At 38.6% G+C, this 16,073-nt stretch overlaps 1 protein-coding gene across 6 annotated transcripts in view; it reads right to left on the reverse strand.

The window, feature by feature from the left end:
• The window catches only part of LOC111867998 (WASH complex subunit 1), a 36,235-nt gene that overhangs the window by 15,626 nt on the left and 4,536 nt on the right, over positions 1–16,073 (reverse strand). For 5 of the 6 annotated variants that reach the window (XM_023858307.2, XM_023858310.1, XM_023858308.2 and 2 more), the window contains exons 2-4: positions 13,353–13,615; positions 13,134–13,277; positions 6,933–7,078 (exon numbers count right to left, since the gene is read on the reverse strand). In XM_023858307.2, the coding sequence (XP_023714075.1) occupies positions 6,933–7,078; positions 13,134–13,277; positions 13,353–13,615 (553 nt within the window). Of the gene's footprint in view, positions 1–6,932; positions 7,079–13,133; positions 13,278–13,352; positions 13,617–16,073 lie in introns of all 6 variants that reach the window. The other variant, XM_033752889.1, reaches the window with a different exon arrangement.

Genomic DNA, 16,073 nt, shown 5'->3' on the forward strand with positions numbered 1-16,073 from the left:
TCTACTGTGTGCAAAAATTACGTGAAGCAGTGTTACGATCTTACAATTGAAAGCATGAGAGATATGATTCAAGATAATTTTGTGTGGGCATGACTCGATGAAACACAAGACTGTGAGGGATGGTTTACTGAAAATTGTATAGTTGGATCCCTTAATAAGAATGAACAATCTACCCCATATCTTCTTGTGGTAGAGCAATTTGAAACCACAAATAGCTCCGCAGTTTCCAAAATTTTTATCAATTCCATGAATTTACTATGGCCGAACGGCATTCAGTATGAGCGCGTATTGCTCTTTGTGACCGATGCCACAAGTTATATGATGAAAGCCGGTACTGATCTTAAAGTTATATTTCCAAATATGACACATTTGACTTGCCTTGGCCATGGGTTGCACCGTGTTGCAGAAACAATTAGTGCAAATTGTTGACAAATTTGTGTCTTCTGTGAAGAAGGTATCTGTTAAAGCGCCATACAGAAAAGAAGCCTTTATAAAGCAGTAGCACCAAGCGTTCCACTTCCGCCAGAACCAGTTTTAACCCGCTGGGGCACGTGGCTGTGTGCAGCAAGTTATTATACCAAACATTTGGAAACAGTTAGGAATGTCATGAATATATTTGATCCCAAAAGTGCAGCATCAATTCAAACTGCCCAAGATGTACTAAAAAATGCAGAACTAGAAACTAATCTTTCTTATATATCTGCTCACTTCTCTCATCTTCCATCTGCCATTTCCTCACTGGAGGCAAGCAATAGCAATACCACTTTGCATCGGTCGTTAAGTGTGTTCAAAACCAGTGTTTCCAAATTTAATTCGGTTCCTGGAAGAATTGGTGAAGTAGTAAAGGAAAAAGTACACAGAATTCTTTAAAAAAATCCAGGATATGAACAAATTTCTGAAATTGAATAAATTTTAGCTGGCAAACGTACTGAACTGCCAAGTAAGAAGCCACTAACAGTGGAGCAAACAGCGGCTTTTGTACATGCGCCCCTAAGTTCCTGTGAGGTAGAAAGAAGTTTTCCCACTATAAGGACATCTTACGAGACAATAGGAGGCGACTAACTATGGAAAACCTAAAACATTTGGTAATTGTGAACTGCAACAGAAGAGATGTTGAAAGTTCTGAGAGATAATGTGAGTACCATTGGTTTTTTAAATTTATAATGAAATATGTTGGCTTTGTTGCATGATTTGTATTTAAGCATAGCTTTTTATTGCAAGTGAATCATTCAGTGATTACATAAAATGAACTTCAATATTGATTTGTTGGTCTTAAAATAATGTAAATTCAATTTCAATATTTGGTATACATTTTTATGTGCATATTTTGGAAGTTTTTCATGCATAAATGCATACATATTTAAGGGATTATTAGGGCATAAAAATCCAGTCCCTAATTATAACCGAGTACATTCACATCATCAGCATAGACAAACAGCTGATGTGTCCCATTTAATTTCAGTTCCACCCCATTTTCATGCACCTTCCTAATGGCATATTCTAAAGCAAAGTTGAAAAGGAGTGGCGTTACAGCATCTCCTTGTTTTAGACCACTCTGGATAAGAAATTTATCAGACAAATATTTACCTATACAGATTTTACTATACGTTTCGTTTAAACACATTTTAATCAGCCTAACTAGTTTCATGGATATCCCAAACTCTATCAGAATATTGTACAATACTTCCCTCCTAAATGAATCATAAACTTTCTTGAAGTCTATGAATAGCTGACATACTGTCTCATTGTACTCCCATTTTTTCTCCAGTATCTGATGAATGCAAAAGATCTGATCTGTAGTTGATCTGTTATGTCGAAACCCACCCTGATAATCCCCAATAATTTCATCTATATATGGACTTAACCTTGAGAGAAGAATATTGGACAAAATTTTGAATGAGGTTGATAGCAGTGATATCCCGATAATTACTACAGTCAGTTTTATCACCCTTCTTGTGATCTGGTACAATAATAGACTCCTTCCACTGATAGGCAATTTTTCCCCATGCCAAATAGAAGTAATTAGCCTATGGATCTTAGACCATAATATTTCACCTCCTGCTTGAATAAGACCTGCTGGAATTTGATCACTACCTGGCAATTTATATCTTTTCAACTTTGCAACAGCAATTTGAACCTCAAGAGGGCTAGGATCAGGTACTAACAGCTCAGCTGTGTGCATTTCTGTCTGCCTAACATCACTGACACTATGCATATTCAATAACTGAGAGTAGTAGTTCCTCAACCTGTTCAAAATGTTGTGCAAATCTGCAAGCAGATCACAACTCTCATCCTTCTCTCAGCTGCTTCTAGGTTGGCAACCCCTCTTAAAGTCATTTATTCCTCTATACAGGTCTCTAATGTTCTTGTTATTACTGTTCATTGCAAGGTCATTAATTTCGTCTTTCAAATACTCCCTCTTTTATTCCTGAAATGCCTGATTGCTTATGTTGTTCAAATTATCTCCATTTATTTCACTTGAATCCTATAACCACTGTAATTTGGCTTGTTTCCCTTGATCCAATAATTTTGAGCATCCTTTGTCATGCAATGGCTTATGCTTCTTTGATTCATAATAACCTAGATTATGAATTTGATTTGTTTCATTTTGGTCCATCACACTAACAAGGGCATGTAAGGGCATGAAGAATTGAAATAAGAAAAATCTCTACCAGTCTCACTGGATGGAACTGTTTTATCTTTTTATAACCTAGACTACCTATGGCTGACTTTTTATATGCCCTCTAATAGTTTCCCAAAGCTACGAACCTATCTGAGATTTCAACATCATACTTCTCTTTATACTCTACCTCATTTAATTTTTTGAGATTGAACCTCTCAATATGAAATCTGTGCATTATTTGTTTACTCACTGCCAGTCTCTCCTTAACTTCTGCCACCACCAGATAGCAGTCAGTATCACAATCAGTTGCACTGAAGGATCGGACTTCAAGAATAAATTAATGGTGTATCCTGTCTATCAAAATATTGTCAATTTGGCTGTGAGTCTTGGCAAAGTTTACTACTCTAACTCCATTATCATTATTAATTTCAGACAAATTCTTATTCCCAGTTGTTCATTCAAAAATGTCTTCCCTACCTACTTTGGCACTGAAGTCTCCTAACAAAATTTTTGTATAGTATTTAGGGAATGTATCAAATACATGTTCTTGTTCTTCACAGAACCTGTCCTTCACATCACCAATTTTGTTCTCTGTTAGGGCATGAACATTCAGAACAAAGATATGACACCAGCCACCTCTCAGTGTTATGTATGACATCCTATCATTAACAAACTCTGGCCTCGTAACTGCTGATATGATTTTCTTACACACAAAAAAAAACTGTACCTAATTCACGATTCTCACTCCAATTTCTATGGGAATATGTACATTTGCCTTCTGGTTCAGTGCCACCTCTGTCCCATCTGACCTGTACTCCCACTAAATCTAACTTTTATATTTTGATATTTCTTTTGCAGCTGTCATGAGTGAATGTGCACTCTACAGATTTCTTATAATCCATGTACCAAATCTCAGTCCATTTTCTTTAGCTTAGGTTGCTTAACCAAAGAACCTGTTCAGGTCTGATGTCCTTGTGACATTTCACAACATGCTTATTTTTTACGATGAGTTGTTAGCCCCATGCCTCACACCCAACCTGGAGGACCACCCCCCATCAGCTGTCTGTGACTGCTTATTCAGTATATTCGCAGCTCCCCTCCATATCTGGAGGCCACTTCCTCCATCCATAACCTGAGAACACCCTGTGCCGTGGTGACAAGGGACCCATCTAACATGGTTTATGACAATGGCTATCAAAGTTTAAATTTTATTTAATCTTAAGACTTTCAGGATTCATCTAGTTTATTATTTTTAATATATTATAATGAGAATAACACCGGCACCGTGAATTTCTTAGTATTATATACATGGAATAATGTTGTGTAAAATGTAAGCATTTTTCTGGCACTTTAGTTGTAATAACCAATTCCTGGCCAGCTGTGAATTCTCTTCTGCATCTTTCTACATGAAGTGCAATTGCTTCCCAAACTATTTACAGCTGGGGGTCCACACAGGTACTGTTATACCTCACCCTGCACCTCTCTCTTCTTTGATAGAGGATAGTCCACATTCCAGAAGTCAGATAATTCTATATCTGAATACCGAATTTATGTGACCCTGTGGCAGAAGTGTTTATTGCACATTCACAGAGCCATTCCTATTCATGACTTAAAAACACTGATAAGTACAAGACATCATATAAGCATGAGAATATCTTTAACTTATCAGTTCAGATAATACTAAAGATGCTGTCAATGTTGCATTATTTTTATGCTCTTTCATGCCTGTATTGTAACAAGTTCAAACTTAGGAAATATTCATAAAGTATAACAATTCTGCCACATTACCTGTTAAATCCTTTTTTCAAAAACCATAAGACTTATGGGGAAGTCTCTTTGGCACAGCCTATGAGTCACATTTATCTACAACTTCTGTGTGAAATATTTTTTCCATTCTGATAAATATTAAAGAGTTATGTCTCGCACTGAAGCACATCAGTCTTCATATAAAGTGTCGAATGGTTACAGTCTCATGTGCAACACTATGGTCTATAATATTTATTAACTTTAAAAATTTAAAAGTATATCACTACATGTTTCTACCAATGTGGTCATCATCAGGTACTACAATTTTTGGCGAGGAAACTGCTGTCTTCTGTTTTTCCTTATGGTATTAACCTTTTAACGGCTGAGCGGCCTCTGTAGTCTAGAGGTAACGTTCCCACCTCATGACTCGTAGTACGCGGGTTCAAACCTGGCGGAGGTCGTGGAATTTTTAAGGGCGGAAAAATTCAGGGAACAACTCCTCCGGGAGGCACTTTAAGCCATGGGTCCCATGTCGTAGCTTTACGGCACGTAAAAGAACCTCATATCTCCTAAGGAGGTCACTGAGCCAAATTCAAGGACATTTCCCGCCCAACAGTAGTCTCTAACGCCTCTGATATATGGGGGAAGCATTATAGATACCGCTAAGCCAGTAGAGGCTGAACTCGCTGGCTTTGTCGGGACTGATGGTAAGCACCAGTACTGGTAGGGTATAGAGACTGGTAGAATATCATAGAGGGAAGCACAATGGACCAATGCTGGTCTAAGTGCATAGGGAAACCCACTCTCTCCAATAACTAACTAACTAACCTTTAACGGCTGAATGTTAGATATATATGATGCAAGCAGCATTCCGAGTTGGCTGAATGTTATATATATCTAACGCAGTACTCGTGCCCCCTTTGGGAGTGCTGACAGTTTGACCTTGGGTTTGAAACCAAAACAAACCTATGTGAGGTCATGTCAGTTGTTCATTCCTTAGCTCTGAACAATGAAATCGTTTATCACGGTACTGGTTTCGACACTATTTACGTTTAGATATGACTGTTTATGACCGAGTCAGCCAAACATAGCCCAGCTTTGTTTCGAGAACTGATGAGGGAATTTCATCGGTGCTTGCAGACAAGTGATTCCAGAGCCTTCAAGGAAGTGTGACGCATTGTCTAATATTTCTTTATCAGTTAAAAAGTCAGTGTCAGACTGTCATATATTTCTTTAAATATAATTTTTATTCTGTGTCTTGGATGAGGTATAAACCCACTGAGCCAGGATTACTTTGTGAGTAAAAGGCATCTTCGCAACTGCGACTTTCGGTATCAGTGTCAGACTGGTACTCTTTTCGACTAGTATTATAATTAACTTGCATCAATATTTTGCGAGTATTACTAATAGGTGAGTGTCACTTTGTCAATCAACATAATTTATTCGATTTTGCTAGAAACTCCCATCCCCAAGATGATTCTTCAATCACACAAGCCGAATATCATGGTCAGTGGCGTTTCTCGGGGGGAGGCCAAAGTTATCAGGGGGCCCAACTGAGTTGACTGGAGGTGAAACATTCACAACACTGGCCAACCAAAAGGAAACAAAGATGTTGTTGTGTGTTCCGCTAAATAAGAAAAGCAGGAGCACACTCTTCTATTGTAAAAAGGGTGGTGTCACTCTGTGTGAGGTGGACTGCTTCAAGATGTGCCACGCGCGTCAGAGTGTATCGTAAACTACTATACTGCATTATCCTTTTGAAACCTTAGTGCCATACACTAACCAACCAATCAACTCCATGGGGCTGAGCCCTTCTTGAGAAGGTGCCGTAGTTGTGCAGTTACTCAAGAGTGTCACAACATTTTATGGAACCCAAAGATTCCTTACTGTGTCCACAAGTGCCCTCCATGGGTCTCCATCCTGAGCCAGGTCAATTCAGTCCATACCATCCCATTCTGTCTCTCTAAAACAGACCTCTTACATTCCATGTACCAAATCTCATATCCATTTTCCTTCACTTAGGTTGTTCATCCAAAGAATCCATACAAGTCTGAGGTCCTTTGTGACAGTTCATAACAAAATTACTTTTTACATTGAGGAGCTCTTAGTCCCATGCTCAACCCTCAAGCTGGAGGGTTGTCCATGAATGCTTATTGAATATACTCCCAGCTAGCCCCCATATCTGCAGACAATCTCCTGAGGACGAATCATGCTGTGGTGACACGGGACCTACTTCCCATGGAGTGTCATATACTAACACACATAATTCAAAATTGGAATGGAAAACTACATATTTAAAGCATTTTCAGATACTATAAGTACTAATTATAATGAGAATTGTATGAATTTCATGAAGTTTCATTATATCAAATTTGCTCTGTTCATCAGTACAACATGACATATTTTTAAAAAATATTTGTTTATAATTTCACATCCTGCTTACATAAAAGATAAATGATTGTTGGAATTGAAATAAGTCTGTGTGTTAGTACACTGTGACCATTAAATAAAAATACCATATAATATGAAAGGTAACCACATTACAATAAAACAATATACACACGGGTTTTCTGAAGTGTTGAACAGGAGAAGAGAACTGATGGAATCCAAATCCCTTGGCAAACTTCCAAGTCCTTCATCTGGTGTTATCTCAGTATTTCTATGCCAAAGTTTGTTGCTTACTTTTACATGATAAAACTGAAGCTTTTCCTGTAATTATTATGAAAATGTGTTAATTTACTGAAGCTTTCATTCCTTCTGGATACAAAATTCTGCTTCATGCACTGTTTTACACAGAACTGTAGTGAACGATAATGAGAACTTGTGGATTTTGAACAAGTATACTGGACTGTACAGAAAAAGACATTACACATTACATATTACACTGTATTATAAACATCTATACAATTAATTATATTCAAAACACTTCATATTGCTGTAAATAATAATTGGATGTATGAGGGATGTTCAATAAGTAAGCTTCCGTAGCCTGTAATGATTGCATTAATCAAGCAATTTATTTCTTGGGCCATCTACCCTACAGCCCTGACCTTGCCCATCAGACTTCTATTTGTTTGGGCCTCTAAAGCTACACCTGGGATGTCACTGATTCCACAATAATGAAGAAGTGTAAACAGCTGTTGGTGAATGGTCATGAACATAAAAGCCTGATTTCTACCACAATCAAATTTTCAAACTCATGCAAGATGAGACAACTGCATCAATGTGCTTGCTGACTGTAGCGAAAAATAAGGATACATCAGTGTAATAAATGAGCAACCATTTGACACTGTAATGGCGTCTGATTTAATTGTATGAAACAAAGAACCTTACTCACTGAGCAACCTTTGTCACACTTACTTGATTTTCAATATCACTGATTTCTCATGACAGATGTCAGTCTCTGCCATTTGCTAAGAACATTATAATACAACAGGATAATACCACAGAAGGTGGTTTCATATTGTTATGTGTAGGGGTGTGACTTCCAGGCCAGAAAACCGAAACTAACAACTGTGGAGATTTGTTGCACTGACCAAACAACACCCTCTATCCGCTAAAGTTGGCACTAACTTTGTTGACAAGCAGTGGTCGCTCGGTCAGTATAGTTCACTTGAGGACTAAAACAATGGAGTTTTTGTTTTCGTTTTAGGGGTATAACTATAGATGGGGTTTGGACTGGTGACTTGATTTATTGACCAGTTATACACATGACTCAGAACTACAAGCAATTACAGTGCCACCACTAATCACTACAGCACCTGCTAAGCTTTCTTCCAGCCTGCTATGTCTTCACCAGCCATTCCCTAGCAACAGCTTCTAACAGCTGAGGTTCTTCACCTTCATGCACAAAGGTCTTCACTTAACAGCCTTCTGTGCAGAACTCAACCAAGTTCACAGCTAACTCTGTCCCTTGCTTATAACATCTCAGCACAGAACATGTAGAAACACTCCATTTCCATTGTTTAGTCTAACTGTTGCATCATTAAGAATCTGGTGCCTATCCACAGGAATGTGTTTGCCAAGCCAATGCTCAGAGATGGTCACTGTTTACATCGTCACCGCTTAGTAACAGGTCTACATGCCACACTGCTCCCTCCTTAAGGCCATTCTGGATGAATGGCGTACCGATATATCACCATTTCTTCTATTCCGAGGGTTTTGCTTGTCACATCTGTGATCAGTCTTGCCCACCATCCCTGTGACTCAGTTCTCAGGTAATTACTCTCCAACTGCTCCCTTCTTAAGGCTGCGAGGTGCCAGTCAGTCCAGGTGTTTCACCATCATCCTTCTTTACCGATCGGTGAGGGCAACAGTTACAAGAGTGGTCAATACTCTTATATCCATGGCTTTTAATCTGTTGTTAATGGTATCTTTTTGTTTCTGAGGGGGCTGACCTTCAGTCTAACAGAAGACCTGACTATTTGCTTTGTGACATCCAACATGTGAGTTTGTCTGTGGGCCTCATATATTGTCTCCTTGCTTCCCAGATGCGGTTCCTGTCTCCTGCTTCATCTGCTGATGCTGTTGCCAATTGTCCCCTCCTTCCTCAGATGTAGCTCCTGGAGTGTACCTCTGTTCCCTATTCCATTGCTGCATTTCAGTTTCTTGGTATACCACTGTCCTTGCCTTGTCCCTGACGACAGTGTCCATGCCATGCCACTCCTGCATGGTGAGTTATCCCTCTGCGGGTGGTGTCCAACATTTTTTGGGACCCTCATTGCCCTGGGTCCATTTCTTCAGCAGTTGGCTGTGCCCTATGGCTAGATGCCAGTCCTCATGCCGCTTCTTCAGTTTTCACTGCAACCTCTTCCTTAGGGACTTCCTCATGCACTGCTATGGACTCTGTCTCTCTTGAGGTTGGCTCCTTACTCTCCAGACAGGCTGTTATCTCTTTCTGCCAGGAATTCACACTTGCTCCCATCCTTTCCTGAGGGACGTCCATCTTGGATACTATTTCTTCTTCAAGAGCCTCTGTCCTGCCTTGGGTGATATCCATCCAGAAGATGAGAGTACTTCAAAGGACCTAAAACTTCTCAATATTGGCATCTTTCCTGGCTTCCATCCTTTGTTGACTTGTTTCCATTTTGGTCAGCACTGCTTCTTTCAGGAGTTCCTGGCCAGCTCTCATTTCTTCTGGGTTGGTTCGTTCTTATCTCTTATATGTTCACTGCACCAATCCATTGGCATGGTAGGTAATGGCAAGAACACTCGGGCAGCTGATCTATCGGTTCCATCTAAATCATAGGTGGCAGTGCAAGATGGTACCTAACTCTTCAAGGTCCATTTCACAGTTCTGCACCCAGATGGCATTCCTTTGTTCACACAAAAAATTCTTTTTGAAACACATGAAATATGTTGACCTCACAGGTTTACTTGATCGTTTAATGCTTTACTAGTCTGTGATTTTAAGTGTTTTACTGTGAATATATCATAGTTTAGTGGTGGAATTTTGTATTTATAATACAAAATTCTGCCTCCTCCTCCTCCTTCTTTGCTTGTATCATCAGTGTCACTTTCCAGAATAAAGTCACTATCACTGTCAGTTGTATCTAGTTAAAAATGTAAAATAACTATAGGAAAATTCTGTCACCTGAGCAACCTCTCCCTCTTCCCTCCAATTCCAAGAACTGTCTGGACCTAAGCATTTGCCGCCTCCTGATTCCCTTTCTATTGCTTGCCTCCACCTCTTCTTCATGCTTGATCTTTACCCTCATGGTGACAGAATCCAACAGATATGAGCAGAAAGTGATTAGCAGTAAAGTGGATAATGTTCCCACTCTGCTAAAGAACTAAAGAATTACCATGCACAAGATGAAAGGATTCCCGGCCTGTATTCCAAATGTGGGCATAATCAAAAAGCCAACCACAGCATCACATTGGTCACTCTCTCTTTCCAAGTCACCCCATGGTTTGGGAAAATGTATACCAAGCATTGCTTTTCCAACTTGTTGCACTTCTTCCACCTCATCAACAATGAAGGACTGCCAGGCCCCGAATAACCAGACTATGATCTCTGTGCAAGTTACAAACCCCTTGTGAACCATGCAAACAGGTATTCAGGCATCACTACACCCCTCATCAAGAAATTAGTGTTGACAAAAGCCTGGGAGGTACCAAGAACAAAACCAGTCACATGCAGCATTTGCCCAACAAACACCACCACAGTTGGGGAATCAAATTTTGGATGTTGTGTGACTCTGTGTCCAGCTACCGCTTGGAGGTTTTCACATACAGAGGGACCAGGTTTCAGGAAGACAAGGACAAAATCCAAAAAAATGGCCTGGGGTACACTGTCGTGAAAAAACTGCTTGAAATTGGAGGGTACCTCAACAAAGGCTACCATGTCTTCATTGACAACTATTTCATGTCTGTTCCACTTGTCTGCCATCTCCTAAGTACCTACATTGCTGCAACTGATAACAGGAATAGGAAACTTTCATCCCAGCAGTTCCAGAGCAAATCTGCAGTTGGACAAAAAAATGTATTGCAGATCTGGTCCCCTTCTTGCAAGAGTTTTCCGTTAGAATAAATCCCCCCCAAAATTTATCATCCCTCTCTCCAGCCATCCCACAGCCCAAGAAGAGAAAGTAGAAGAAGACATGGTGGCAATCCACAAATAAAACCAAAAATCATTACATTCTGCAACAAGTTTATGGGCAGCTTCAACTCTTGAAACATGATGCTTTACACTTTTATGGATGAAAGGTGGACAGTGTGTTATTGGAAAAAGGCAGCTTTCAACATCACAGCTAGGATGGTGCTGAATAGCTACATCCTCTACAAGGAAGACTACAAGGGGCCTGACTAACTGAAATCCAGGTACTACACTGTGTCCGTAACTGACAGCTTGGGGGACAAGTGGTTGGGGCTGAAGGAGAACGCTGGAGCAGATGATCCTCAAGGGATCACGAGGACTCAGAAAACTCCCTCAAAAGAAAGAGTCTCAGTGCACTGTCTTCACCACAAAGGAGAGGACGCGGAGCGCCAGAACAGTATGCACCAGGTGCAACAAGGGACTACAGGGAGAATGCTTCTCTAAACACAGGTGCTAACTGCAAAAGGTACATATGCACTGTTTTACATATTGTGATGTGGTTCCAGACCAGGGAGCTCTTCATGCATAAAATTTAAATAAAAATTTACACAAAAATATTCTCTTTATAACAGGCTTGGTGACAAGAAAATAAGACCAAAAAGACAATTTTATTTTTTACATAAATTATATAAATCCTAAATTTCTATATTAATTTTTTTATTTTTTTTTCAAATTATTATTATTCAAATTATTATTATTTACAAGTGTTAGCACTTGTAGGATATTTTTGTTTAAATCTGATGTTTATAGTGAATAAATGTGATTTTTTCATGTCTTTGACAGAAACTGTATTTCTGGTGAATTTTTGAAGTGAGACTTGTCTCTTCACAGCCTCCTGTGCAGAACTCAACTAAATTCCCAACTTATTTTGTCCCTTGCTTATAACATCTCAGCATGGTTCCTGTAGAAACACCCCGTTCCCATTGTTGTAGTCCAACCGCTTCATTATTAAGAATCTGCTGCCTAGCCAAGGGAACGTGTTTACCGAACCGTTGCCCAGAAATGGTTATTGTTTATGGAGTCACCACTTAGGAATAGGCACATACACCACAGAATTTAAATTACCATTCCAGTAACTAAGAAAAAGTGAGTCAAGAGAAGTTTCATGGCAAAATAACTCACTCTCATACCATTAATCTTTATGACAAATATCAGCTGTAAATTTCATATTATTGTCATTTCCAGGCTTATTTTATAAGATTAAAATACTGGCCTCAAGTCTAGATTTATTCACTCCTCATTCAGTCCTTCAATGAGCTTCTTCATTCGGTACCACAATTATATAATTGCACTGAATGAGTATAGGATTTAGGTGGTCACATATTTGTGCTGCTGTCATTAACACCTCTCAGCAGTGAAGGATGTTATAAGACTTTCAGCTTAGGCATTAACTAAAAATTCTGCAATAATAGAAATCTTTAAAAGTACAATATGTATCATTAACAGACCATTCTATGATCAGTTATACTGGCAATTTTTCAGCTGCCCAGAACTACACGATAAAATTTTACTCCTACTTGTACAATTCATAACATTACATAGTGTAAATGAAATACAGACTCAGTAACAGATCTATCTTCATTCACAGCTTTTGTAAGGAGTCTTACTTTACTTCCATTAAACATTATGGTATCACCAACAGAACAATACTTTATCACAAGAGTTGCCTATGACTGCACAATATAATTCTATTTCTACTCATCTGTCCTTCACACCATTAAATTTGACAAGATACAACACACACAAGGACAAAATAAACTGCGCCAAAAGTCATAAGTGTACTTCATTCAAACTTTCTCTAAACACTCTAATTTACCAATGCACCTCAATGACTATATTGGTGGTACAATTTCCTAAAACAGTTTAATTCTTCTTTAAGATGATTATTTAACATTGAGCTATACATCTTCAACAGAAGATTAATAAAATTACTTTTTTTCAGTTGTGTAAAGCAATCATCCTGGATGATCACAATTTTGATAGACAGGAACCAAACTGCACTGTGTCACATCCCAGCAGACCATAACCTTAATATTCACCACCATGAGAACATCAAATCTCATAAATCCCAACATATTTTTTACTTTAAAATGCCCTAAACTATTCCTATTTCAAGCACTGAGCATCATCCAACTGCAGGAAAAGGGATAAAGGGAACATAATTACCTGAAGAACCTTGCCTTCCAATGGCATGTGTTTGCTTCTGATTTTTGGCAGACACCTACCAAAGTGTAAAGGAACATCTGAACTGAAAATGGAATGGTAGTCACTAAGAACATCTGAAGCCGGATACTTTGCACTTGAGAATACCTGCAAATACAGTAGAATATATTAATAATTTATTTACAATAGCATAATGCATTTCGAACAGTTTTACTGACTTACTTTTGTTGCTTTACTGCTCCCAGTTAGCTTCTCAAGTTTCATTTTGGCCAAAGATGCTCTTTTATGTAACATCTCCAGCCTGGCTTTACTCTCCACTATTCGAGATTCAACTCGAGCAAATATATCTTTGACTACTTGGTCTAGATAATCTAGCGCATCTGCAATCTGAAGAACAGTTTCCTCTTGCCGTAGGTCTTGCTGAATTAGTGGAACTGAGTACAATGTATGCTCCATTTCATACAACATTCTTACAAACAACAGTTCTGAAAATTATAAACATATGTTAACTTTAATATAAAATAAGCTGAAACCAAGTTACTATCACAATACCCCCGTAAGGTGAGTAATGAATTTCATTTGAGGTCCAGGACTGAGCTAAATCTTAGCAAGGGAATGCATGACAGACTGAAGATGGCAAGGTGCAAGGGTCATTCAATGCTCAGCCCAACTATGCTAACATAAATTAATTCAGTGATATTAAACACAAGGATGTACTGGATAAATATATTTGACATTATTCATTAAAACAATATTTAGTTTAAAGTTCCAATTAACTCTCAGACAGCAGTACCCAAAGTTTCAGCACTAGATCACAAAACCATAAGCTTCAAAACCACAGGAAAATTTCACACCCCTTACCACATGGCTCTGCTTAAAAGACCAAAAGTCACATAATCCTTCCATGACATTGCTGAACTGTGAATTTTAATCTCTTATTAATTTTTCTCAAGTTCATAGTATTGCTCACAGTTTGTGTCTTCACTGAATTGCTGAACTTGGTCTGGTCATATGGAAGATCATTCTAAAATGTCCTTGGCTGTTACAATGCCACTGAAGCAGGGCAGCATGAGAAAATCTGACTATTTACAACTTGCAGAAGATCTTCGAAGACATATCTGAATATCCTGAACATTTTAAATATAAATGTCCACAAAACACAAGAAATAACAACAGAAGCATGCAGTAATCTTGCAACACAGTGAAAAAGCTTAGAAAGAAACTTTAATATCTTTAACAGACAATCAAGTATTCACTTTCTGCAGAAAACCATATGAAGAAAACATGTCACAGCCATGGATGACTTTCATGATGTGCTGCACTGAATAGTGCAAGAATTTTATGACGCGGGAATATTCTACAGCACAAAAATTAAAAAAGGGTGGGGGGGGGCTGATACATTTATGTAAGTATAAAGCTTTGCAACATTTTTATGTGCCAGTAAATCCTGTAATACAATAAACAGAATAAATAGGAACAAATTGGCCATTTTGTTGTAAGTGAAAGTAAGTTCCCTTTCACACCATAAAATTGCCACACTTGAACACCACATACATATATACCATCATGCAAGAGTTTTATCTTCTACAATATAACACAATGCAGTCCCTTAGAAGCCACAGGTGTTTCAGAGGAACATGTCGCCCCCATCTTCTGGGCAGGTGAATAAGTCAAGCAAGGAACAGCATGAAGCAGGCAGCAAGCAGAATGCACATTGCTTAATACTGTCACTTCCTTGGCTTACTCTTTGACCCTGATGATGGTGGTAACATGTTCCTCCAAAACACTGGATGACTTTTACCAGACTACACTGTGTTATATCCAAGAAGATAAAAATGTTCATAACCAAGGCTGTGAGAACCTCAAATACTATATACATTATATTTTCTTGCAGACTAAAAGACTGACTGAGATATGGTTTTCAAAACAGTGAAGTTTAAACCTTGTGCTACATTTCATAGCCAGGTCAAAAGGGATATGTGCCACTTGCCAACTTTTGTGGATAGAGGGTGTCACACGGTCAGCGCAACGGATCACCACAGCTGTTAATCTCGGTTTTCTAGACCAGAGCCACTATTTCCTTGAAATAGCTCCTCAATTATCCTCACGAGGCTGAGTGGACACCGTTCTAGACCCACTACTTCTCAGAAAATTTGGTAGCACTGGGAATTGAACCCAGAACCTCTACATCTTTAGCCAGGAACTCTGACTACTGGACAGAGGCGGCTGAATCCTAAACTCCCTCAAAGTCACACATTTGTGTTTTCAAACTTCCAACGTTGACCAGGTAAAGAAGTCTGAAGTAACTGTTGAAGGCAGTTATCAAGTATTTATGGGGGCTGAACAAAATAATGGAAACACTACAGATACTAAAGGGTTGTGATGATGGTGTACTGAAGTGATTGGGGTTAGCTCTTTCTAAGGGGCCAAACAGAGTAGGTGTCTCCCCCGCTCACTTGAGGACGCAAACAGATCCAGTTTATGAAACACTGTGTTTTCTAGTTTCTAGAATACTGGACAATAGACAAAGTCCAAAAGTCCAGTAATTCTAAGTACTACAGATACTGTACACGATATGTATGCAGTGTCCGTCTTTTAGTGCACTCAATTTCACCTGTTATTTCACAACATGTTTCGGCACTATAGTGCCATCATCAGGTGCTCCATTTACGTTAATCTATTTCATTGCTTGCCATTATGTCATCGTAAAATTTAAAAAGTATTTAAAAATGTTCGTCAATTATAATAAATATTTATATACTAAAAACTTGTTAAGATTATTTATCTTATCCGTCCCAATTCTAACACCATGCATGGTTCCACCACTATGGGAGTTGTTCCTCTTACTCTCAGTGTATATCTGCAACATGAAAAAGTACTTATTATTATTACTTTTGGCTTCTATTTGTTATGTGTTGTATTATAATGTTCAGTACTCACCCC

Source organism: Cryptotermes secundus, unplaced genomic scaffold (assembly GCF_002891405.2).
Source record: "Cryptotermes secundus unplaced genomic scaffold, Csec_1.0 scaffold508, whole genome shotgun sequence".
Taxonomy (NCBI): domain Eukaryota; kingdom Metazoa; phylum Arthropoda; class Insecta; order Blattodea; family Kalotermitidae; genus Cryptotermes; species Cryptotermes secundus.